The 23,783-nt window shown below is 66.8% G+C and overlaps 3 protein-coding genes across 8 annotated transcripts in view; 2 read left to right on the top strand and 1 right to left on the bottom strand.

The window, feature by feature from the left end:
- Positions 1-653: 653 nt before the first annotated feature.
- LOC120408304 lies at positions 654-14,603 on the bottom strand. 6 transcript variants are annotated; one of them, XM_039545078.1, is made up of 9 exons: positions 8,991-9,048; positions 8,159-8,557; positions 7,468-7,533; positions 6,842-6,919; positions 5,915-5,968; positions 5,785-5,820; positions 5,638-5,700; positions 5,068-5,217; positions 654-1,218 (listed from the first exon to the last, which is right to left on the bottom strand). In XM_039545078.1, the coding sequence occupies exons 2-9, from the start codon at positions 8,493-8,495 to the stop codon at positions 851-853; spliced, it is 1,152 nt and encodes a 383-aa protein (XP_039401012.1). In that variant the 5' UTR covers positions 8,496-8,557; positions 8,991-9,048; the 3' UTR covers positions 654-850. The 6 variants fall into 6 exon arrangements, with proteins under 6 accessions (XP_039401012.1, XP_039401007.1, XP_039401009.1 ...); XM_039545076.1 differs by having other exon boundaries at positions 655-1,218; positions 5,785-5,832; XM_039545073.1 differs by lacking the exon at positions 8,991-9,048 and adding an exon at positions 14,540-14,603 and having other exon boundaries at positions 5,638-5,832.
- LOC120408307 (killer cell lectin-like receptor subfamily G member 1) lies at positions 11,582-19,349 on the top strand. The gene is made up of 7 exons (XM_039545082.1): positions 11,582-11,596; positions 13,100-13,217; positions 14,604-14,717; positions 15,736-15,822; positions 16,260-16,408; positions 18,224-18,327; positions 19,043-19,349. The coding sequence occupies exons 2-7, from the start codon at positions 13,142-13,144 to the stop codon at positions 19,242-19,244; spliced, it is 732 nt and encodes a 243-aa protein (XP_039401016.1). The 5' UTR covers positions 11,582-11,596; positions 13,100-13,141; the 3' UTR covers positions 19,245-19,349.
- Positions 19,350-23,296: 3,947 nt separating this feature from the next.
- Positions 23,297-23,783, top strand: part of LOC120408197 (B-cell differentiation antigen CD72-like) — a 56,524-nt gene continuing 56,037 nt past the window's right edge. The window contains exon 1 of the mRNA XM_039544856.1: positions 23,297-23,729. Within this exon, the coding sequence (XP_039400790.1) occupies positions 23,645-23,729 (85 nt within the window). The 5' untranslated portion in view covers positions 23,297-23,644. The remainder of the gene's footprint in view (positions 23,730-23,783) is intronic.

The raw sequence follows: 23,783 nt of genomic DNA on the forward strand, positions 1-23,783 counted from the left end.
CCACACAGCCCCGTGCTGGGCCGCCCTCCCCTCGATGCGCTGCATGGGCTGGGACCGCTCCCTTTCCAGCCTGGCCTGGCTTCTCTCCGGAGCTGCAGGCTCCCGTCCCCAGGGCCACGCTGCCCCGTGCTGGGCCGCCCTCCCCTCGATGCGCTGCATGGGCTGGGCCGCCCTCCCCTCGATGCGCTGCTCGGGCTGGGACCGCTCCCTTTCCAGCCTGGCCTGGCTTCTCTCCGGAGCTGCAGGCTCCCGTCCCCAGGGCCGCGCTGCTCGGGCTGGGACCGCTCCCTTTCCAGCCTGGCCTGGCTGCTCGGGCTGGGACCGCTCCCTTTCCAGCCTGGCCTGGCTGCTCGGGCTGGGACCTCTCCCTTCCAGCCTGGCCTGGCTGCTCGGGCTGGGACTGCTCCCTTTCCAGCCTGGCCTGGCTTCTCTCCGCAGCTGCAGGCTCCCGTCCCCAGGGCCGCGCTGCTCGGGCTGGGAACTCTCCCTTCCAGCCTGGCCTGGCTTCTCTCCTTCGCGCCCCTGGAGATGGGGCACCATGGGAGCGGCTGGGACCGAGCCTGCTGATGTCAGGTGGAGAAGGCTCCTCTCAGTGCTCTGGCTCAGGGGCTTTCCTCCCGAGGGAGAAAGGGCAGAGGATCCCACGGGGCAGGGCATGCTGGGGGCGGGGGGTGTTAATTATTTTTACTAGTTTAAAAAAACCCTTTATTAAAAAAAATAAAAAAGTCCAAAATATCTCGGGGTCTTTGCTAGAAAGCTCTGTAAAATCCTCCACCACTGGACATGTTTACAAAGGGGGCAGGCAGCCCCACAGCCAGCTGCTGTGTGCACCGAGTCTCTGCAGGGGCTCTCACGGGGGGGCCAGCTGGTGGGGCTGGAATCGGGAGGCGGATGACACCACAGGCTCCTCTTTGCGGTAGGGGGAATTGGGAGGGGGGTTGGGGGAACAGGGCGAGCGGGGCACCATGGGCAGGAGGGGGGGCGTGTGGCTGGCGTAGTGGCTGAGCGAGGTGGGCAGGTCGGCGGAGCGGGCGTGAGCCTGGAGCAGCAGCTCGTGCAGGGTCTCACCCACCTGCACCAGGTTGTCGGAGATGAGGTGGAGGTGGGAGACAGTGTCGCTGGCCAGGCTCTCCAGCAGCACCTGCTGCTGCTGCGAGGTGTGGAGGATCTGCACCAGGAGCTGCTGCATGCTCTGCAGCAGGCTCAGCGCGCTGGGGCCTGCAACGAGACAGCACCAGGGTGAGCGCGCCGACCCCGCATCCCTCCCCCAGCAGCGCCAGGGGGCAGGCCCCCCGCATCCCTCCCCCAGCAGCGCCAGGGGGCAGGGGGTAATGCGCCGACCCTGCATCCCTCCCCCAGCAGCGCCAGGGGGCAGCCCCCCTGCATCCCTCCCCCAGCAGCGCCAGGGGGCAGCCCCCCCACATTCCTCCCCTAGCAGTGCCACGGGGCAGGGGGTAATGCGCCGACCCCGCATCCCTCCCCCAGCAGCGCCAGGGGGCAGGGGGTAATGCGCCGACCCCGCATCCCTCCCCCAGCAGCACCAGGGGGCAGGGGGTAATGCGCCGACCCCGCATCCCTCCCCCAGCAGCGCCAGGGGCAGGCCCCGCATCCCTCCCCAGCGGCGCCACAGGGCGGGGTGCGCCAACCCGCATCCTCCCCAGCAGCGCCACAGGGCAGGGGTAATGCACCGACCCCGCATCCCTCCCCCAGCAGCGCCAGGGGGCAGGCCCCCCGCATCCCTCCCCCAGCAGCGCCACAGGGCAGGGGGTAATGCGCCAACCCCGCATCCCTCCCCCAGCAGCGCCACAGGGCAGGGGGTAATGCACCGACCCCGCATCCCTCCCCCAGCAGCGCCAGGGGGCCGGCCCCCCGCATCCCTCCTCCAGCGGCGCCACAGGGCAGGGGGTAATGCACCAACCCAGCATCCCTCCCCCAGCAGCGCCAGGGGGCAGCCCCCCGCATCCCTCCCCCAGCAGCGCCACAGGGCAGGGGGTAATGCGCTGACCCCGGCATCCCTCCCCCAGCAGCGCCAGGGGGCAGGCCCCCCGCATCCCTCCCCCAGCAGCGCCACAGGGCAGGGGGTAATGCACCAACCCCGCATCCCTCCCCCAGCAGCGCCAGGGGGCAGCCCCCTGCATCCCTCCCCCAGCAGCGCCACAGGGCAGGGGGTAATGCGCCGACCCCGTATCCCTCCCCCAGCAGCACCAGGGGGCAGCCCCCCTGCATCCCTCCCCCAGCAGCGCCACAGGGCAGGGGGTAATGCACCGACCCCGCATCCCTCCCCCAGCAGCGCCAGGGGGCAGCCCCCCTGCATCCCTCCCCCAGCAGCGCCACAGGGCAGGGGGTAATGCGCCGACCCCGCATCCCTCCCCCAGCAGCGCCACAGGGCAGGGGGTAATGCACCGACCCCGCATCCCTCCCCCAGCAGCGCCAGGGGCAGCCCCTGCATCCTCCCCAGCAGCGCCACAGGGGTAATGCACCACCCCGCATCCCTCCCCAGCAGCGCCAGGGGCTGCCCCCTGCATCCCTCCCCCAGCAGCGCCACCGGGCAGGGGGTAAGGCGCGTACCCCGCCTCCCCCCCCGTGCAGCGCCAGGGGGCAGCCCTCCGCATCCCTCCCCCAGCAGCGCCAGGGGGCAGGGGGTAATGCGCAGACCCCGCATCCCTGCCCCAGCAGCGCCAGGGGGCAGCCCCCCCGCATCCCTCCCCGAGCAGGGCCAGGGGGCAGGCCCACCCGCAACCCTCCCCCAGCAGCGCCAGGGGCAGCCCCGCATTCCTCTCCTCCCAGCAGCGCCACGGGCAGGGGTAATGCGCCGACCCTGCATCCCTCTCCCAGCAGTGCCAGGGGGCAGCCCCCCCGCATCCCGCCCCCAGCAGCGCCCCGGGGCAGGGGGTCCGGCGCCCCCCCCGCACCCCTCGCCCCGCCGGGCCCGGGGGCAGCCCCCCCGCATCCCTCCCCCAGCAGCGCCACGGGGCAGGGGGTAATGCACCGACCCCGCATCCCTCCCCCACTAGCACTACAGGGCAGCCCCCCCCCACCACATTGCTCCCCGGCCCCAGCAGCGCCACAGGGCAGGCCCCCCCCAACCCACCCCCCCCAGCACCAAGGGGCAGGGGGTAACGTGCAGACCCCCATCCTGTTAACCCCAGGGGTTAGCACGCAGATTGCCACGTCTCTTGTGACAAACTGGGAATGTTCTTAATGTTTTCTCTGAATACGGTGTTGGTGCCTCAGTGTCCCCTCTGCAGTTCTTAAGTATCTAGGTGGTGGGATCAGGGGGTGTGATTGCTGCAGAGCAAGGGGCCAGTGCACCGAAATGCCTGACACTCTGTCTCCTAGCAACTGATGGCCTGGGCCCCCCCTCTGCAAAGGTGCCAACTGAAGGTGTTGGAGACAAAGAGGTCAGGTGACCTCCTGGCCCAGGGAAAGGAGCTGAGCAGAGAGGAGGGGCTGGAGGGGTTGTTAGTCTGGAGCTGGCTGGGGATGGGGAGTGAAGTGCAGACGTGGGGGTCTGGCTCACTGCCCCCCAGAATGGACCCGGCCGAGGGGTCCGGTTCGCTGTACCTACAAGCTCTGTGTTAGACCCTGTTCCTGTCATCGACTAAACCTCTGTGTTACTGGCTGGCTGAGAGTCACGTCTGACTGCGCAGTGGGGGGGCAGGACCCTCTGGCTTCCCCAGGACCCCGCTGGGTGGACTCGCTGTGGGAAGCGCACGGAGGGGCAGAGGATGCTGAATGCTCCAAGGAGAGACCCAGGAGGTGAAGCCGTGGGAGCTTCTTGCCCTGCAGACAGGCTGCTCCGAGGGAGAGGAGGCTCCCCAGAGTCCTGACTGGCTTTGTGGGGAGCAGTTCCAGAGCATCGCCCGGGGACTCCGTGACAACTGGTGGCAGCGGTGGGATGTACTGCACCCCGTGAATGGCGCTCCTTGCAGTAAGTGACTGGGGAGCAGTAAAACAAAGGGGGGATAATGAGGACCAGGCGTGCTGAAGGCTCAGAGAGGGACGGTTTCAGGGGGCGGTTAACCTCTGGGAGTGTGTGACCAGCGAGAAGGACTGTTGGGTAACGGGGTCCCCCTGAGGACTGCAGGGAGCAGTCTCAGGGGCGGAGGAGTCTACAGCTCTACCCTGGCAGAGAGGTGGTGATCACGAGAAGGGCTGGCACACCAGGGGTTCTTCCTGGAAACCACGGGGAAGCCAAGAGCACACAGGCCTGTGAGTCCAGACCCACTTGGGAACGGTGCAGTGATGGCCTGTCACCATCCCCTTGAGAAGGACATTGTGATCCTGTGCACACAGAGAGGGTTACGCATGGGGAAGTTCACCAAGGCCCAGTTAATCGTGCAGCTGGAGGAGGAGGACAAGGGCCGCTCTGAGGAGCAGATTCCTGACCCAGATGGGGCTACAAGAGGATCTGGGAGCAGCTGGAGCAGCTGGAGCAGCAGCCAGGCATTTAGGTGCACTGGCCCCTTGCTCTGCAGCAACCACACCCCTATTCCAGCACCTAGATATTAAGAACTGCACAGGGGACACTGAGGCACCAACACAGAATTCAGAGAAAACATTAAGAACATTCCCAGTTCGTCACACCTCTCCCTGACAACACTGAGGGGCAGCGTACACAAACCCCCACCGCGCCCGTTCCCTCCAGCATCGAGGGTCCCTTCCATCCAGATCCTGGGAGAAGGAGCAGCGCGGCCCTGCCCTGCCCCAGGTGCGGGGGGTCCCTAGCGGGAGAAGTGCCCTGGGGGCAGGGACGGGGCTATAGCCCGCTCTTGGGGGCCTCTCTGGTTTGTGCCGGGGCAGTCAGCGCTCACAGTGATACCAGGTCTCTACTAGACTGAGTCCCAGCCAACTCGCTGCACATGGGAATGGCCTTGGACGGTACCAAGGTGGCCAATCAGGAGCAAAGGGCCAGAGATGCCCGCCGGGGTGGGCACAGCACAGAGAGTGACTCCTAATTGCACGGCCGCTCAGGGCTGAGATGAACCAGCACCAGGCGCCCACGGGGCGTGGCCGGCTCAGCGCCGGGGTGGGGGCCAGTGGGATGGGAGTGGCGGGGAACCATACCTTGCAGGTCTGTAGCCGAGGCCCGGTCACCCAGCACGGGGTGCTCACCGCCAGGTGTTTTCTCAGATGAGCCCTGGTCTCCGACGGTGACGGGCAGCGCCCGCTCCCCTGCCCCCTGCCCTGCGGGCGCCTGGCACGCCACAGGAGAGTCTGTGCAGTTCGCAAGCACCATTCCACATGGGGAGAGAGCAAGTCTCCCTTAGTCAGGCCCCCAACCCCATGCTCAACAAGCCCCCCTCCAGCCCCACTGACCCCAAGGCCACCTACCCACTAGCCAACAGCCACTGGCTCCACAGCAGCCTCAGCCACTGGGTCTCACACAGTCACCCACCGTGCGAGCAGCCAGCCACGTGGCACCCAAGTGCAGCTGCAAGGCGAAGGGCAGAGCCCAGCGGCTCACACCGCTCCAAGGCGCGCAGCCCTCACTAGCTGGGTCTGGCAGCCCCAAATCCCACCACCAGCAAGTGGCCTCGGGCTCGACACCTAACCCCACCCCGGGCAGGAGCCAGGCGCCAGCCCCAGCACCCCGCCCAGCCGGAGCACATGGGGAGAAGCAGCGGGGTCTCTTACCAGCCTCCCGTTCCGCACTCTCCTGCTTCACGGGCGGGAAGGCAGCGAGGGCCGGGTGGAAGTCTGCAAGGAGCGCAGAGGCTGCGTGTAAGAGGTGGTGCCAGGGGTGTGAGCAGAGGATTGTGGAGCAGGCAGTGGCATACTTACCAAAGGTGGGGAGGGGAGTGAACGGGGGCCCGGCATCTGCAATGAGAACTAGAACAGAATTAAGGTCATAGCACCCTCTACTCACGGAGCTGGGAGTTTACTGGGTGAAGGAGTGTAAAGAAAGTCTTACTTGGTACAGGAGAGGGAGCTCTCTGCACCTGGGATGCCTCGGCCATGTGAGCTGCTGGGAGAGATGAGAGAGAAGAGACACCCGGCCTGACGGGGCTGCAGAGAGAACACAACCAGTGCAGGGTCTGGAACGCCTGCTGCGGCCAGGCTTGCAGGCTGACGCCCTAGTCACAGCTCCACAGAGCCCTGCAGGGTCTCAAGCATTTTACAAGCTATATACAAAAGCAGGAGTCACTCACCCACCACTGTAATGCAGCCACCTCTGGGGTGGAACGTAGCAGCTGTTTAACAGCACACAGCAACGCTACACAACAGTTTAGGACAGGAAGTGAAGGAGAATCCCACATCCACTTGAAACTGCAGGGGGAATTTAGGGAGACAGAATGTAATTATCCAATATGGAATCTAGCCAGGACAGCAGGGTTCACGCCCTGACTTGTGAGAAGTGTGGTGGGATCTTTAATGGCCAAGACCTCAATGTTATGTCTCTTGCAAGGACTGTCTGTTGCTCCAAGAGCACAGTGCCCCTTGCTGGAGCACTGGGTCAGGACAAACAACAGACATGGCACCACCATCATTTCCCAGCCGCAGACAGCTGGTCCTGGTGCCTCTGAGGCAGGCGACCTGCTGCTCCATTCAGGGGGCAGCTGCATGGTCTTCTCGTGACATGGACTCACCCTCCCCCATCTGATGTTACTACTGGGTTACTTACTACCCCCCTAGGGCCAGATCAAGCCAGCGCCCTGTAAAGTGCAATGGCCCCATATCCCGTTCCACACACCCCAGAGTCAGCCCCCTCCCCCCGCTCCGGGCGGCCTGGAGCCAGAGTCCTGAGCCAGGCAGGCCCCAAGGTTTCCATTCCCCGCTGTCCTGCTCCATAAGGCCTGGCTCCGTTTCCCAGGAGCCTGGCGGCCCGCGCGGTACTTACGGCTCCCCGGCTCGCTCTTGGTGCACTGCCCCAGTGCAGACGGTGGCCTGCCTGGGATTTCCGGGTGGAGGACGTGCCCTGCACATGGGAAAGGAAAGGGCATCACAGTGCAGTGGGAGCAGGCTGGGGGGAAAGACCCATGTGGCGTGACACACTCACCTTCCAGGAGTGGCTGTGGGCTCCCAGGCAGGGCCCTGCCCACTGGATCAGCACCACCTCTGAACACAAGAGCCAGTGAACCAGCCAAACAGAGCTACAGGCACCATTCGGGGGCGGGCCCCAGCCCCACGGAGCAGCATGCTTGGCTCTGGGCCCGCGCTAGCCGAACGAGCTACAGCAAAGGGCCAGCACCGCAGGAGTGTGGGGCAGAGCACTGCTGGGGGGCTGGCAGAACGGGTGGGGGGTGCAGGAGCCAAGACCATGCTTGGGGCTGGGGTGGGACGGCAGAGAGGGAACACTCCGCGGGGAGGGGAGGAACAAGAGCCCTTCCCCCGGCTTAGTACCACTGTCCCCTGCCCCTCAGGTGCTGGTGCTGCTCCAGGGCTGGGGCAGGACACAGCCCTGCTGCCCTATGGCATCCCCATGTCACGCCGGGCCACGCCCCATCTCCCGTGCCCCACGGGTACCTGGTGAGGATGGAGGCTGGGCCTCGAGCCGTGGCCTCCGCTTCCCGGGAGGTAACTTCACCAGGTCTGGAAAGAAAGGGCGGCTCAGCCCAGGGCAGGGAACGATGGAGCCAGCAAAGCCGCCTGGCAATGGAAACCGCAGCCAGGGAGTAACGGTCCCGCCGCCCGCCTGTGCCAGCGTCAGCCTCCATTCTCAGCCTGTGCACGACGGCCCCAGGACACCCCCTGCCCCGGGACAGGAGAGACCGCAGCCCGGCACCTCGGAGACGCGGAGGGGCCGTTCCTGCAGGGACTGTGGCTGCCGAGTGTGGCTGGGCCAACGCCAGGAGTGGCAGAAGGTTTTTAAGGCCCAGCTTGGCAAAGCCCTGGCTGGGATGATTTAGTTGGGGTTGGTCCTGCTTTGAGCAGGGGGTTGGATTAGACACCTCCTGAAGTCCCTTCCAACCCCGATATTCTACGATTCTAAGGTTCCTAAAAGTGGGGGAGGCCACGGGCACCTGAACCACAGCCCTGCCCCCATGCTGCCCCTTACCCCCGGCTCGCTCCTCTCCGCCCCATTCCCCTGCCGCTTGCCCTTATGGCTGATAAAAGGTGGGAGAGCCTTGGCCTCCCGCCCCCCCCGTTCCAGCGCCCTTAACTAACGCCCAGCAACAAGGGTCCGCTGGTAACACAGGGCCCCGGGGCCCCCTACCTGGGAGGCGCCGCTCCCCGAAGATGGGCCGTCCTGCCGCCTTCCAGATCTTTTTCATGGTCTTGTAGTGCGGGGGCACGCGCGGCGAGTGGCCGCCCGCCTGCCGGCAGGTCTCCCACTCCGAGTAGAAGGCCTGCTTGAGCGCCTTCCACTTGGAGCGGCACTGCGCCACGTTGCGGCTGTAGCCGGCGGCTGCCAGCCCCTGGGAGATCTCCCGCCACAGGGCCTCGTTGGGCCGCGACGTGGAGGCCATCAGGAGCGTCACCTCCCCGGAGCCCTTGATGAGAGCCAGGAGGCAGCTGATCTCTTGCTGGGTCCAGGCTCGTCCCCTGGGCATCGTTCACGGGCCGGGGTCTGGGTGCCGCCCCCTGCGCTGCGCGGGGTCCTCGGGACGGGCACCTGCTGAGACAGGAGACGCCCGTCAGGCAGCTGGTGGGGAGAGCGCAAGCCCTGCCCCGAACTCATCGCAGGGACCCCGGATCCCCAGCCTGGCTGGGCCGCCCCATCACAGGGACCCCCCCCATCCCGGATCCCCAGCCTGGCTGGGCCGCTCCACCGCAGGCCCCTCCCCACTGGATCCCCAGGCTGGCTGGGCTGCCCCATCGCAGGGACCCCCCCACTGGATCCCCAGCCTGGCTGGGCTGCCCCATCGCAGGGACCCCCCACCCCAGATCCCCAGGCTGGCTGGGCCGCCCCATCGCAGGGACCCCCCCCCACTGGATCCCCAGGCTGGCTGGGCCGCCCCATCGCAGGGACCCAGCCCGCACCCGAGCGCCGCCCGCGGAGCCGGTTTCAGCCGCCGGCCGGGCCCGCAGCCCGGGGCACCACCCACCTCCCGGCCGGTCCCCGCTCCGGCTCCGCCCGCTCGCCCCGGGCACCGAGCATGTGCGGCCCGGCCCGGCCCGAGCGCGGGGCGCTGGGAAACGTAGTCCCGGGGCGGCCCCGGGGCGGTGGGTCTTTCCCCGCCCTCCCTCCACCCACAGCCGGGGGTGGGGAAGGGTGGAGAGAGCGGGGCTCGGGAGGGGGCGGACACGGGGACAGATAGATTTGGGGATGGACAGACAGATGGACGGGGACAGATAGATAAGGGGGCGGATGGACAGACAGATACGGGCAGGGGCGGCTCTACAAAGTAGGCTGCCCCAAGCAGCGCGGAGCGCTGCGCCGCCCTTCCCCATCGCAGGGACCCAGCCCGCACCCGAGCGCCGCCCGCGGAGCCGGTTTCAGCCGCCGGCATGCCTGCGGGCAACCGGAGCCCGGAAGACGGGACCACCGCAGGCATGACCCGGCAGGTCCGCTAGCTCGCCCGGGCACCGAGCATGTGCAGGCATGCCGGCGGGAGCTCCACCGGGCCAAATGAGTCCGCGGCCCCCAGGATGCCGCCCTCCACCCACAGCCGGCGCTGGAGGGGCGGACACGGGGACAGATAGATTTGGGGATGGACAGACAGATGGACGGGGACAGATAGATTTGGGAACGGACAGACAGATGGACCGGGACAGATAGATAAGGGGGCGGACGGATGGTGCCGAGGAGGGCGAGATGGCTGGATGTACATGGGGATGGCACAATGGATTGGTAGCTAGATACACCTGGGAGGTTGGCTAGATATGGGGATCAATGGGTGGACGGACAGGAGACAAACAGATAGGGGGTGGATGGATAGAAATGGGGATTGGCAGCTGGTGGAGCAAGAGATGGATGGAAATGGGGGGATAGGGATGAGTGGATGAACTGAGAGCTGTGTCGGGGGGACGTAGAGCTGTGGGGATGGAGAGCTGGCTGGCTGGATCGATTGACAGGTGTATGCGGGGAGATGGCTGGATGTGGGGATGGGTGAGTGAATTGATAGCTGTGTCTGGGGGATGGCTGGATGTGGGGATGGCTGGATGGAGAGTTGTGGGGATGGCTGGATGAACTGAGAGCTGTGTCGGGGGGATGGCTGGATGTGGGGATGGCTGGATGGAGATCTGTGGGGATGGGAGAGTGAACTAAGAGCTGTGTCTGGGGGATGGCTGGATGTGGGGATGGGAGAGTGAACTAAGAGCTGTGTCTGGGGGATGGCTGGATGTGGCGATGGCTGGATGAACTGAGAGCTGTGTCGGGGGGAGGTAGAGCTGTGGAGATGGAGAGCTGGCTGGCTGGATCGATTGATAGGTATATGAGGGGAGATGGATGGATGTGGGGATGGCTGGATGAACTGAGAGCTGTGTCGGGGGGACGTAGAGCTGTGGGGATGGAGAGGTGGCTGGCTGGATCGATTGACAGGTGTATGAGGGGAGATGGCTGGATGGAGAGGGAGGTGGGTGTATATGGGGATGGATGATAAAGTGAAGCAGAGAGAGTGGAGGGATCAGGTCTCTAGGGCTACAACCATTTCCCTTCTCGGAAGCAAGCTCTTGGGTGGGTGCGTGAAGGCAGTGGGTCTCTGCTGTGCGTTCCTGGCCCACTGCAGAGGGAGCTCAGAGAAGGGGGGTGGCGTAGCCACTCGCCCCCTGCATGTTCCGCTGCACCCCACTTTTTAACACCAGGGGGCATTTGCCCCTTTACTCTTCCCAACTGATCGAATACCCACTTCTGCCAAAACATTGGGGACGGCCGGGACAGGGCTTAAAAAAGAGACTGTCCTGGCCAAAAGGGGATGTGTGATCACCCTCTGTAGCTGCCCCCCCAGGCTCGGCGTGGGGGAGGGGTCAGGGCTGTAGCTGAGCCCCACACAGGCCCCGGGGGGGGGTAAGGGGGGTCAGGGCTGTAGCTGGGCCCCGCACAGGCCTGGGGGGGGTAAGGGGGGTCAGGGCTGTAGCTGGGCCCCGCACAGGCCCGGGGTAAGGGGGTCAGGGCTGCTGGCCCGCACAGGCCCGGGGTCAGGGCTGTAGCTGGGGGGCTGTAACTGGGCCCCACACAGGCCTGGGGGCAAGGGGGGTCAGGGCTGTAGCTGGACCCCACACAGGCCCCGGGGGATCAGGGCTGTAGCTGGGCCCCACAGGCCCGGGGTCAGGGCTGTAGCTGGGCCCCACACAGGCCCTGGGGTGGTAAGGGGGGTCAGGGCTGTAGCTGGAACACACACAGGCCCCGGGGGGTCAGGGCTGTAGCTGGGCCCCGCACAGGCCCGGGGGTGCTAAGGGGGGTCAGGGCTGTAGCTGAGCCCTGCACATGCCCCGGGAGGAGCAAGGGGGGTCAGGGCTGTAACTGGGCCCCGCACAGGCCCGGGGGGGGTAAGGGGGGTCAGGGCTGTAGCTGGGCCCCGCACAGGCCCCGGGGGGGTAAGGGGGGTCAGGGCTGTAGCTGGGCCCCGCACAGGCCCGGGGGGGCAGGGGGGTTGTTTACACAGGGTTTCCCGGGGGTGGCAGTTGCAGTCACGCTCCCTCTGCGCTGGGCCCCGGTGTCTGGTTCCCAGCACCTCAGACACGACAGCCTCAGCCTTTGTTCCAGCCACAGGTCACGGGCCACCGAGCGGCAGAGAGACGCTGGACCACAGCGAGACACCTGGGCCGGGCCCGCGGGACCTGCCTGTGGGGGCAGGGCTAAGCCGGGCTCCCCCTCGCCAGGGCCGGACCGGGCACAGGGCCCCGATGGGCAGGGCAGGGCTGAGCCGGGGCTCCCTCGCCGGGGCCGGGCCAGGCACTGAGCCCCAAAGGGCAGGGCTGAGCCGGGGCTCCCTTCGCCAGGTCCAGGCTGGGCACCGGGCCCTGATGGGCAGGGCTGAGCCAGGCGACCCCTCGCCAGGGCCGGGCACAGGGCCCCGATGGGCAGGGCTGAGCCGGACACAGGGCCCCGATGGGCAGGGCTGAGCTGGGCTCCCCCTCGCCAGGGCTGGGCTGGGCCGGGCCCAGAGCCCCGATGGGCAGGGCTGAGCCAGACACAGGGCCCTGATGGGCAGGGCTGAGCCGGGCTCCCCCTCGCCAAGGCCAGGCCGGGCCCAGGGCCCCGATGGGCAGGGCTGAGCCAGGCTCCCCCTCGCCAGGGCCGGGCCGGGCACAGGGCCCCGATGGGCAGGGCTGAGCCGGGCTCCCCCTCGCCAGGGCCGGGCCGGGCACAGGGCCCCGATGGGCAGGGCTGAGCTGGGCTCCCCCTCGCCAGGGCCGGGCCGGGCACAGGGCCCCGATGGGCAGGGCAGGGCTGGGCTGGGCTCCCCCTCGCCAGGGCGGGGCTGGGCCAGAACCCCGATGCAGGGCTGAGCCAGACACAGGGCCCTGATGGGCAGGGCTGAGCCGGGCTCCCCCTCGCCAGGGCCGGGCCGGGCACAGGGCCCCGATGGGCAGGGCTGAGCCAGGCTCCCCTCGCCAGGGCCGGGCACAGGGCCCCGATGGGCAGGGCTGAGCCAGGCTCCCCTCGCCAGGGCCGGGCCGGGCACAGGGCCCCGATGGGCAGGGCTGAGCCGGGCACAGGGCCCCGATGGGCAGGGCTGAGCCAGCTTCCTGCTCACTTTCTCCTGCCCTGGCCCTGTTCCCCTCAGTCCTGGGCACGTCGAGGGGCCCCTGAGCACGAGGCCTGTGGCAGTGGTGGCCGGGGGCAGGAAGGCCGCCCACGACACATCTGTCTGTCCTTGCAGGGCCACTGTCATGTGCTCCATGCATGAGCCGCCAGCCATGACAGGGGAAACCAGGGCCCGGCGGGTGTGTGCCGCCTCACAGAGCAGCCAGGCACCAGCAAGGGGGGCTCTGGCGCCTTCGGGGCAGCTCTGTGTGGGGCTGGACCCATGGCTGTCCCCTGGCAGAGCAGCTGGAGCCCAGCGCGGCCAGCCTAGCCAGTGCCCAGGGCCCGGGCTCTGTGGGAGTCCCTGTCTCCCCAGCTGGGCAGGTCTCCGCTGGGACTGCCCCCCTGGGAGAGCTGCTAGGGCTGTGCCAAGCCGGCTGCCGCCCCCGCGCGCACTCGCTGGCCCAGCTGGCGTCTCTGGGGACGGAAACGTGCAGTGACACTTTCCATTTCACACCACGCCAGGCTGCGCGGGGGCGGGGTGCTGCCGTCCCAGTGGCAGGGACCATGGCTGGAGCCCAGGAGATGGCAGAGGGGGTCGTGTACGCCGACATCTCCTTCCCCCCACCTGCCCCAACAGCAGGTAACGGACCCCTCCCGCCTCTCAGAGGGCTAGGCCTGCGACAAAGGTGCTGGCGGCGTGGGGCGGGGACAGGGCGGCACTGGGGGGGGTCATTAAAGCTGGGGTCACAGCTAAGGGACCCTCACTCCAGAGACACACGCACACACAGGCACCCTGCCCGTGAGACCGGCTGCTCTCGGGAGGTCTCGGAGCAGGGGCCAAGGTGCTGCGGATCCGACTCCGATTCCCAGCTCTGTGGCCCTGGGCGAGCTCCGGCCCCTCTCCCTGCCTGGGTTTCCCCAGGCTGCCGTGGTGGGGGTGCTGAAGTGCTTCTCCCAGGGCCGGGGCGCTGATGCCTGTGAAGCTGTGAGCTCCCTGGGGGGACAGCCAGAGCCAGGGAAGGTGCGAAACACCCTAGAGCAGAGACTCAACCACAGGGGATTCCCTGACAGGCCAGGCTGAGCTGGCAGCCCTCCCCCAACCTCACCCTGCCACACTGAGCCCCCCCAGGGATCTCCCCCGCGCCAGCAATCCTTGTGCTGGGACCCAGGGGGAACCCACCATGCAGAGTCCCCCCAGGGATCTCCCCCCCCGCAATCCATGTGCTGGGACCCAGGGGGAACCCACCATGCTGAGTCCCCCCAGGGATCCCCCACCAGCAATCCATGTGCTGGGACCCAGGGAGAACCCACCATGCTGCGTCCCCCCATGGATCTCCCCCCCCGCAATCCATGTGCTGGGACCCAGGGGGAACCCACCATGCTGCGTCCCCCCAGGGATCTCTCCCCACAGCAATCCGTGTGCTGGGACCCAGGGGGAACCCACCATGCTGAGTCCCCCGCCCCAGAGATCTCCCCCCCTCCCAAGCAATCCATGTGCTGAACCCCCCCACCCAGGGATCTCCCCCCACTCAAGCAATCCGTGTGCTGGGACCCAGGGGGAACCCACCATGCCCCCAGGGATCTCCCCCCCGCAGCAATCCGTGTGCTGGGACCCAGGGAGAACCCACCATGCTGAGTCCCCCCCGGGATCCCCCACCAGCAATCCGTGTGCTGGGACCCAGGAGAACCCACCATGCCCCCAGGGATCTCCCCCGCAATCCATGTGCTGGGACCCAGGGGGAACCCACCATGCTGAGTCCCCGCCCCAGGATCTCCCAAGCAATCCATGTGCTGAACCCCACCCAGGGATCTCCCCCCACTCAAGCAATCCGTGTGCTGGGACCCAGGGGGAACCCACCATGCTGAGTCCCCCCAGGGATCTCCCCCCCCAGCAATCCATGTGCTGGGACCCAGGGGGAACCCACCATGCTGAGGCCTCCCGAAAGCTCCTCTAGTTGTTACCTGGGGGACTCTGCTGTGCTGAGCTCCCCCCAGCAGTGACCCAGCCGGACTCTCTCTCCTTTAGCCCTGCAGCGGCTCCCCTCATCATCCTGGCGGCGGGTGGCTCTCGGCCTGGCTCTCCTGTGCATCCTGCTCCTGGCAGCGCTGCTCGGCCTGGGCCTGCACCTGCACCTGCACCGTGAGTATGGGCAGCGGCCAGTCACTGCAGCACCTGCCCCACGTGGCCCAGGGGGGTCAGGATCCTGCTCGCAGCCAGGGCCAGCTGGGTGCTGGGGTGGGAGCTGTGCAAAGGTTCCCAGAGGACTGGCCCGGGGCAAGTAGCCACAAAGCAGCTGCGTGGGATAGCCAGCTTCTGGCCTCCTCCCTCAGCCCCTCGAGAGGGGGAGCTGCAGCCCCCCCTCTAGCCCCCCCAGCACGTCTAGGGGGTGCTCTCACTAGCTGCTGCCTGGGCTGCAGGGTGGCAGATGAAATTCAATACAACCAATGCAAAGTTGTGCCCAGAGAAAGGAGTCACTCGAACCCCTCCGCCAAACCTGCTCAGCGCACCACTGTGCCTGCAAAACATCCGCTGCGAAAGGCCTGGCTGGAGAATTCTCCAGTGCCATCGTACAGCGCAGCGGGCCGCCCGCCAGCCCCTGGGATGCTGGCACTGCGCGGTCAGAGAGTGTTCAGGGACCAGTCACCGCGGGGCGAACTTGCCCTCAGGAGAGGCTGAAAGGCCGAGCCTGGGCGGGGTACGGAGGAGAGGCCTGAGAGGGACAAAGGGGCCCAGACTAACCTGCCGGGTAGGGACGGGACACTGGGAACGTCTCTTCTCCCTGGCTCATAACACGGGGGCAAGGGCCCAGCCAGGGGGTCAGAGGCAACAAACCTGAAACAGACAAGGAAACACCTTTGACGTGTACCTGGGGAACTCCCTGCCCCATGACACACTGAGCCCACAAGCTCAGCAGGAACCAGATGAGGGTTAAGCATTGCGTGGCTAACGCGGGCGCCCAGCGCTCCAGCAGAGAGGAGACGAGCTTTGAGATGGGATGTAATCCCTGTGACCGCAGGGCCTGAGCCCAGCCCTAACCGGCAGGGTGGGGGAACTCCCTGTCCTGTCCTCTGACAGTGCCAGAGCCAGGCGGCCAGGCTAGAGGGGCCCTGGGCCGAGCCAGGCTGGCAGTTCCTGTGTTCATAGTCTGCAACTTTAGGGCGAGTGGGGAGCTGTGCCCCGAAGCTGAGGAGCATGGAGCAGAGCCTCGAGCACAGGCTGCAGCAGCAGGAGAGGTTCCTGGCAGGTACGCGAGTGGGGCAGGGTCCTGGGAAAGGCTTGGGGAGGGTCTCGCCGTCCCCCAGAGTCAGCCCGGCTCCCAGCCCTGTAGGAGTGGGGAGCCCAGAGTCCTTCCCCACTGGCTGTGGGCACCATCAATCTAGGCCTCGTGTCTAGCACTCCAGCACGCCCCCCCCCACCCCCCAGCTGTGCCTGGCTGCCCACCACCTCCTGGGCAGGAAGCAGCACCAAGCCCTCAACGGCCTGAGAGCCAGAGCGCTGGGAGACCCCCCTGGCTCATCCCAGGACCCCCGATCCGCTGTGGGATCCTGGGGTGGGCCCCTCCGCGGCTGAGGCAGGGCAGTACGCGCCCCAGGGCTGGGGCAGAGGCAGGTCTGGAGCTCCCTCCTGCTCTGCCTGGACCTGCCGTAGCGTGGGCTGGGCTCCCTGGTTTTCTCCACACAGGGCGGTGCCGGTTCTGCCCAGCCAGCTGGCTCGGGGACGCTGGGAAGTGCTATTACTTCTCTTCGGCCAAGAGGGACTGGGCCCAGAGCAAAGAGGATTGCTGCTCCCGCGGCGCCCAGCTCGTCACCGTCAGAGCCAACGCCACGCTGGTGAGTGCTCGGCGCCAGGGCCAGGCCAGCTGCACCGTGGGGCCATGGACTGGGGCACTGCCCACACAGCCCAAACCTGCTCCTGGCCCTGCACCCAGCCACCCTCCCCTCCCCGGCCATGGTGCCGAATGCCGGAGGAGCCGGCAAAGGGAGTACAGGCCCCTGCCCCACACTTTCCGGGGCAAGGCCTAGTGCAGGGAGGAGGCGTCTGGCACTGGGCTGGCCGGTTCTTGGCAGATTTCATTGGTCACCCGGCACAGAGGATTTTGCCTTTGCCAGTGTAATTCCAGCATGTAGACAGAGGGGGCATCCTTCCCACGCGGGGTGATGGGAGATCTCCAGGGACCACTCACATGCCACAGCGAGCAGAGCAGGCTCAGCAGGAGGCGCTCTCCCTGCACAGTCAGGGTTGCGTGGGGGGTGCTGCAGTGCAGGGCAGGGCTCAGCAGGAGGCGCTCTCCCTGCCCAGTCAGGGCTGCGCTGGGGGCGCTGCGCTGCAGGGAGCAGTGGGGCTCAGCAGGAGGCGCTCTCCCTGCCCAGTCAGGGCTGCGCTGGGGGGTGCTGCGCTGCAGGGGGCTCAGCAGGAGGCGCTCTCCCTGCACAGTCAGGGCTGCGTTGGGGGTGCTGCAGTGCAGGGCAGGGCTCAGCAGGAGGCGCTCTCCCTGCACAGTCAGGGCTGCGCTGGGGGTGCTGCAGTGCAGGGCAGGGCTCAGCAGGAGGCGCTCTCCCTGCCCAGTCAGGGCTGCGCTGGGGGTGCTGCGCTGCAGGGGGCTCAGCAGGAGGCGCTCTCCCTGCCCAGTCAGGGCTGCGCTGGGGGCGCTGCGCTGCAGGGAGCAGTGGGGCTCAGCAGGAGGCGCTCTCCCTGCACAGTCAGGGCTGCGCTGGGGGGTGCTGCAGTGCAGGGCAGGGCTCAGCAGGAGGCGCTCTCCCTGCACAGTCAGGGCTGCGCTGGGGGGTGCTGCAGTGCAGGGCAGGGCTCAGCAGGAGGCGCTCTCCCTGCACAGTCAGGGCTGCGCTGGGGGGTGCTGTGCTGCAGGGGGCTCAGCAGGAGGCGCTCTCCCTGCACAGTCAGGGCTGCGCTGGGGGCGCTCTCCCTGCACAGTCAGGGCTGCGCTGGGGGGTGCTGTGCTGCAGGGGGCTCAGCAGGAGGCGCTCTCCCTGCACAGTCAGGGCTCAGCAGGAGGCGCTCTCCCTGCACAGTCAGGGCTGCATTCTGATACCGGGCAAACCCACGTCCGGATCTGTCCCAGCTCTGGCCAGGAGACAACGCAGCCCAAAAGAGGCGTCGGTATAAACCGGGCGAGTGGGCTCCCTGCGTGGGGCGCTCCCAGGAGGGTGCTGGCCCGTGGGAGTCACTGCTGGCCCAGCAGAGCACCGGGGGCGCGGTGCTGCTGGAGGTGCCGTTCAGACACACAGTCAAGGCACCAACGGCCGTGCCCAGTGCAGGCGGCGTGAGAAGCACAGAGGCGCTGGGTATTTGCCCAAACCCCATTGTTGCCACTAGCTTAGTAACAATGGTGGCTCCTGGCAGCAGGGCCGGCGTCCTTCCCTGCAGACAGAGCCCTGCTTCTCCCAGCCGGCCGGGCTTGGGCTGCTCACCAGGCAGATGGTTGGTCTGTGCAGGCGGGCACTGCCCACACCTCGCGCCAGTGAGAGCGAGCTGCCCCTGGGACTGCGCCTGTCCACTCGTCCACACTGCTCTGCCCGCAGCTGCTTGGGCTGCTTAGTGCAGCATGTGCGTGTGCACACGTGTGTGAGTGTGCACGCGTGTGACATGGAGCTGGGGCTCACACTCTCCGGCTCCTTGTGCGGCAGGCCTTCCTGCAGCGCGTGTCCAAGAGCAACACGTTCCACATTGGGCTGAAGAAGGAACGTGCCGGGCTTGACTGGAAGTGGGTGGACGGCTCCGCACTGAACAGGTAAGCCCCAGGCCTCGGCCCCAGGGCCCGCCCCTACCAGGGCTGCCAAGAGAACTGCCCCCTGGGGCCGCCTCCAGGACCCTGGGGTGCTGGGACGTTCCCACTGCTCCGGGGAGCTGAGGACAATCCAGGCAGAGGAGCTGCCCACAGCCAGCTCTCCTCAGCTCCCCCACCCCCCTGCCTGCTACGCAGGCTGCACAGACCTCCCCCCCCGCCGCCCCACACATCCCCTCCGCGCCGGGAGGGGCCGGGAGCAGGGTCTCCAACAGGCTGTAGCTGATCCCTGGGGGCTCCCCTCACATCCTGTCCTGCCTGAGCTGCGCTAACATGGTGGATTTGTTTGCACCCCCAGGTGCCCCCATCCTACAGCTGGCACCAGGAGGGGCAGTGCCCGCCTTGCCCATGGCCTCAGCCAGGCTGCAGCAGAGCCAGACCAGACTAGATGGGCCCATGGGCTCAGGTTTCTCATGACCAAGAGGGCTCCCAGGGACAATCCCCTCGGATACCCTGCTGCTGCTGCTGCTGGCTCCTGGGGGCCCAGGGGGCCCCTGAGCTGCAGTTTGCACCTGGTTTCTGGGGCCCCAGCCCAGGTCTGTCACAGCCCCTGTGGGCTGGAGGGTTGGGTGTTGCCCCCAGGGAGCTCCATGGCGGAGGCCCCAGGATACGTCCTGACGGAGCAGTCGCTGACGCTGCCTGTTGTGTTCTCTCTGCCCAGGCTCTTCCCAGTGACGCGCTCCACCGCCTCCTACCTGGCCTGTGGGAGGGTGTCGGGCCGAGGGCTGTCGGGCGGGTCGTGCACAGACCCCTGCCGCTGGATCTGCGAGCAGAGTGCCCTCACCTTGCAGTGGGGCCTCGGCTCTGCCCCTCCCACTTTCCTGTGGGGGAACACGACCTACACCTGCATCGATCCGCAGTGAGAGCGGCCGAGGGCCCAGCCCCGGGACCCTGCCCCTGGTGACCTGCTCCCCTCTACTCCCAGTCCTCCTCCCCTCAGGACCCCGGTGACCCATACGCCCCCACCCCCGGGAGTCTCCCCTCCCCAGACTGGCCCCCCCCAGGAAGCCTGTTGCCCAGGCCCAGACCCCCCAAACGAAGGCCCCACACTCCTGCCTCCCCAGGTCCCCCGCTGCCCAGGACATGCCCTGCAGCGTGTGCTCTGCCGCACACGGCCCATGCCAGCGCTGGCTGTGTCTGATCCCGGGCTGGAGCGCGGGGCAAGGCCGGGCACGGCGCGGCATCGACACACGAACAGCAGCAGCTCCTGGCACATCCCGGCCTCAGCCCAGGCTCCAGCTGGGCCAGACTGCGGCTGCCGCCTGCCCCGGGGTCTGGGCTCCCCTGAGCCCGTCAGGCCCATGCTCCACTCCGACCAGCGGCCCCAGGTACTGCCCAGGCCCTGACCGTCAGAGAAATTACCAGGTCAATCCCCCGCTCTGTCAGAGCCAGAACGTCGCTCTCTGGCCCCCGACAGCTGCACTCCTCTGGGGCAACGCAGACTGCAGGGTCCAGGTGTGACGCAGGGGGAGCGGGGCGGGGCGGACTGACCGGGGAACGTGTCTAGTTTTACTGTCTGCATGGGGAGGGGAGAGCAGGGCTGACTTTAGGTGAGGGACAGTACCTGAGCCTCTAACCTGAGCCAGGAGGGGGGTTGGAGCCAGGTGACACCTTTGCCTGGGAAAATGGACAAAGGCGGGAGGAGGCGCCAGGGGCAGGGGGAGTGAGATGGGGGGAGCGGTTGTTTTTTTTCAGTCTTGGGCTGGCTGGGGAATCGGAGGGAACCCCGAGGTTGGGGTCTAAGTTCCCTACCCCCAAGATGGACCTGACTGAGGGGTCCTGTGTTCTGTACCTACAAAGCCTGCTTGGGACTGTGCTCCTGTCGTCTAATAAACCTTCTGTGTTCCTGCCTGGCTGAGCGTCCCGGTGAATCGCAGGAAGCCGGGGGTGCCAGGCCTGACTCCCCCACACTCCGTGACACCAGGGCACAGCGCGTGAGCTGGGACCCAGCATGCCCGGGTGAGGGGACCGGCTGCAGCATGAGCTTCCAGAGATCAAGTGAATCCGGAGTCAGAGCCTCGCTAGGGAACTCTGCAACACCTTCCTCTGCGACAAGGCTTTCCCCATACGAGAAACCTTCACATGCTGAGCCCCCCCCCCACCCGCTGCATCCCCCAACCCCTGGCCCTGCCCCAAGCACAGATTCTATCCCCAAAGGGGAAGAGTGCCAGAGGCTCCATGAACCCCCCCAGGGACCGCGCTGTCGCTCTAGATTTGATGGAGAAGGCACCCAGATGCAACGGTGATGGGCAGCAGCAGCCAGGGGCCGGGGGGGGGGCTGTTTCCCCCACCTCTGTACAGCTCACCAATAAACCCTGGAAATGTTGCCCTGTCACCTTCTCTGGGGAGCCGGTGTGTCGGGGGAGGGGGGACCCTGCGTCGATCCCATTGAGTGTATCCAGGGAACCTCTCCCCCACCCAGCCACTGGGGCTCAGAGCCCAGCCGCAGCGTGGAGCATCAGTCCCGCACCCACCTCTCAGCAGAGGGTGAGCGACAGGCACCGGGCCGGGGGCTCCTCCCCGGACACCACAGAGCCGGGCAGTAGCTGAGCCCCTGTCCCAGGCCTTTTCTGGGGCCAGGCCCCTGCCCGCTGGACTCGCCCCGCGCTGCCAGGATGGGCAGTAGCCTGCGGCCACAGAGGCTCCTGGGTAGCAGACGAGGGGGCCCATTGGGGACGTTCCATTGCCCGTGCGCCAGCAGAGGCTGGATCGCAGCGGCCGGGGTGGGGGGAGGGTGGCGCTGGGCTTGTGCTGGGGAGGGCGCGGTGCTGGCGGGTGGGTGTGGGTGTGCGTGTCCGGCTGACTTGCAGTCCCACCCAGAGGCAGCTGCAAGCTGCAGCAACGGGCAGAGCAGAGCCAGGCTGCACTGCAGCATCCCTGTGCCAGCCCCGTCTCCCCACCACGGTGCCATGGCCTGAGCTGCCGGCAGAGCCAGGGCGGAGAGCTGTACCTGCAGTGCCGGGGGGAGCCAGGGATGCAGCCCTGGTGAATCCGGGAGGAGCAGCCGGAAGCCACGTGGCTAGGGAGTGATGCTGCCCTGGCCAGGAGAAAGGCCAACGCGAAGTGGGAGCAATGGAGAAAACGGAGGGTCCTCGTGTCCCTGGGAGAAACGTCCCCCTGTGAGGCAGACGCAGGCCAGAGCCCAGGCAGACAAGGAGCCCGTCAGTGGGCCAGACCCCCTGGGGGTCTCACTCTTCCTCCAGAATAAGCCATGTGGTGTCACCACCTCCTAGACTGAGTCTCTGCGGTCCAGCCCCCCTCTTGGTGCTGTGAGCTCTGCCCAGTGAGTCCCACCTGAGACAGAGCCTGGGAGAGACGCGTCCACTGTTTAGTGAGTGACGCACCCAGCCAGTGTCTGCAGTGACAAATTGGGAATAGTTTGTAATTGTATGAAGCCTGTGTGTGCCTCAGTTTCCCCTCTCTGCTGCATTATTACCTGCTGGATGGAAGGGGACTGTTTGCTCTCAGGGCAGGTGAACAGACATGGGGTGGGACTAGCTGTCTGGGCCTTAATCCCCACATCAGTGGAGCATCTGAGAAGACCCGGGCAGATCCAATCGCCAAGACATTGGCGCCTAGCACCCACTGACCGAGGGGGATATGGACTGTCCCACCGCTCCTTAGGGAAACTGAACAATCCCCAGCTGGAGAACAGGACTGGGGAGGGAGGAGGTGGGGGATCAGAGCTGGCAGGAGTCGGGCTCTCACCTGGAGTCTGATGGAAGAGATCAGACAGAGCTTGCCCCAAGGGTTCCCTACAGCGTGGCTGGGCTCTGGGCTGGCCAGACTGGAGGATGCTCCAACCCTCAGTTCTCTGGGCTACCCTAAGGGCTCCCTGTGCTGCGTCCAGGTGTCACGGAGTGTGGGGGAGACAAGGCCCCGCACCTCCGGCTTCCTGCGATTCACCGTGACCCTCAGCCAGCCAGTAAAACAGAAGGTTTATTTGAACGACAGGAACACAGTCCCAGACAGGTCTTGCCGGTACAGACAACAGGACCCCCTTTAGTTAGGTCCATCTGGGGCCCCCAGGGAGGCCAGAGCCCCGTTGGGAGGCCCACGCCCCATCTGGGCTCCCCTCCATTTCCCAGCCAGCTCCAAACTGAAACCCCCTCCAGCCCCTCCTCCTCTGCTCAGTTCCTTTCCCAGGCCAGGAGGTCACCTGACCTCTTTGTTCTCCCCCACCTTTAGCATCCCCTTGCAGGGGGGAAGGGCCCCGGCCATTAGTTGCCAGGAGACAGAGTGTCGGCCATTTATGCACACTGGCCTTTATCCCGCCACCTAGAGACTTAAGAAATGCACAGGGGAAACTGAGGCACCCACACAGTATTCAGAGGAAACATTAAGAACAGCCCCACTTCGTCACACCAGCACGGCGATGTCAGTCGGGGTGACGTCCTCGCGCTCTGAGCCGACAGAGCCAGGCTGGCAGAACGGTCAGTGTCGGCCCCAGGCCTCCATGGCAGCGACTCACAAAGTCTCCAGCTTCAACCACAGACCAGGCCAGAGGCTTCTCTTCCCAGCACCCTGCCCTCTGCATGGAGCTGCTGCCGGGGCGTAGCTCCCAGGGCAAGGACGGCGTCTCCGTCCTTGTCTGAGCAGCACCTTGCACATGGCCAGGGGTGGAAATCAATGCTGCAGTTCTTGCCAGCAGACAAGCTGCTCTGCTCTCCCCCAGAGTCACCCAGCCACAGAGGTCCCTGCCCGGTAACCCCGGTGGGGTCTGGAGTGACTCTGCCTCCCCCAGGCTGGGCATCTCCGTACAGAGCGTGGGGTGAATCCCTCCAGCCCCGGGCCAGGGGCCTTTCCTGTCAGTTCATTAGATCCAGGGGAGGGGTCGGGACTTTCTCTGCTTGGAGCCAGTAAAAGGGAAGTTGGCTGCTGGCGAGAGCCCGTGTGCACTTGGCCGGCCCCAGCTGCTCACAGCCCCATGCAAACTTCTGCTTCCTGCGAGCTGTGAGATCACTTTTCTCCTGCCACAGAGCGAGTGAGCCAGCTCCTCTGCCAGCGCTGCGGGCACAGCTGGTCCCTCCTCTGCCAGCGCCGCGGGCGCAGCCGGTCCCTCCTCTGCCAGCGCCAACTGGGCACAGCCGGTCCCTGCACAGCCAGCACCGCAGGCACAGCCGGTCCCTCCTCTGCCAGCGCCGTGGGCACAGCCGGTCCCTGCACAGCCAGCGCCCCAGGCAGAGCCGGTCCCTGCACAGCCAGCGCCGCGGGCGCAGCTGGCCCCTCCCCAGTGAGCCCCGCGGGCACAGCCGGCTCCCCGATGGCCCAGGGCGTCGTTTATGCCGACCTGAGGTTCGTGAAGGCCCCTCGGGGGAACACTACGGGCTCCAGGTCCCAGGAGGCAGGTAAGAGCTGACGTGCCCCCTGCGTGGTGCCGCCCCTGCCCTGAGCCAGGCCTG

Source organism: Mauremys reevesii, linkage group 6 (genome assembly GCF_016161935.1).
Source record: "Mauremys reevesii isolate NIE-2019 linkage group 6, ASM1616193v1, whole genome shotgun sequence".
In the NCBI taxonomy this organism is placed as follows: Eukaryota; Metazoa; Chordata; order Testudines; family Geoemydidae; genus Mauremys; species Mauremys reevesii.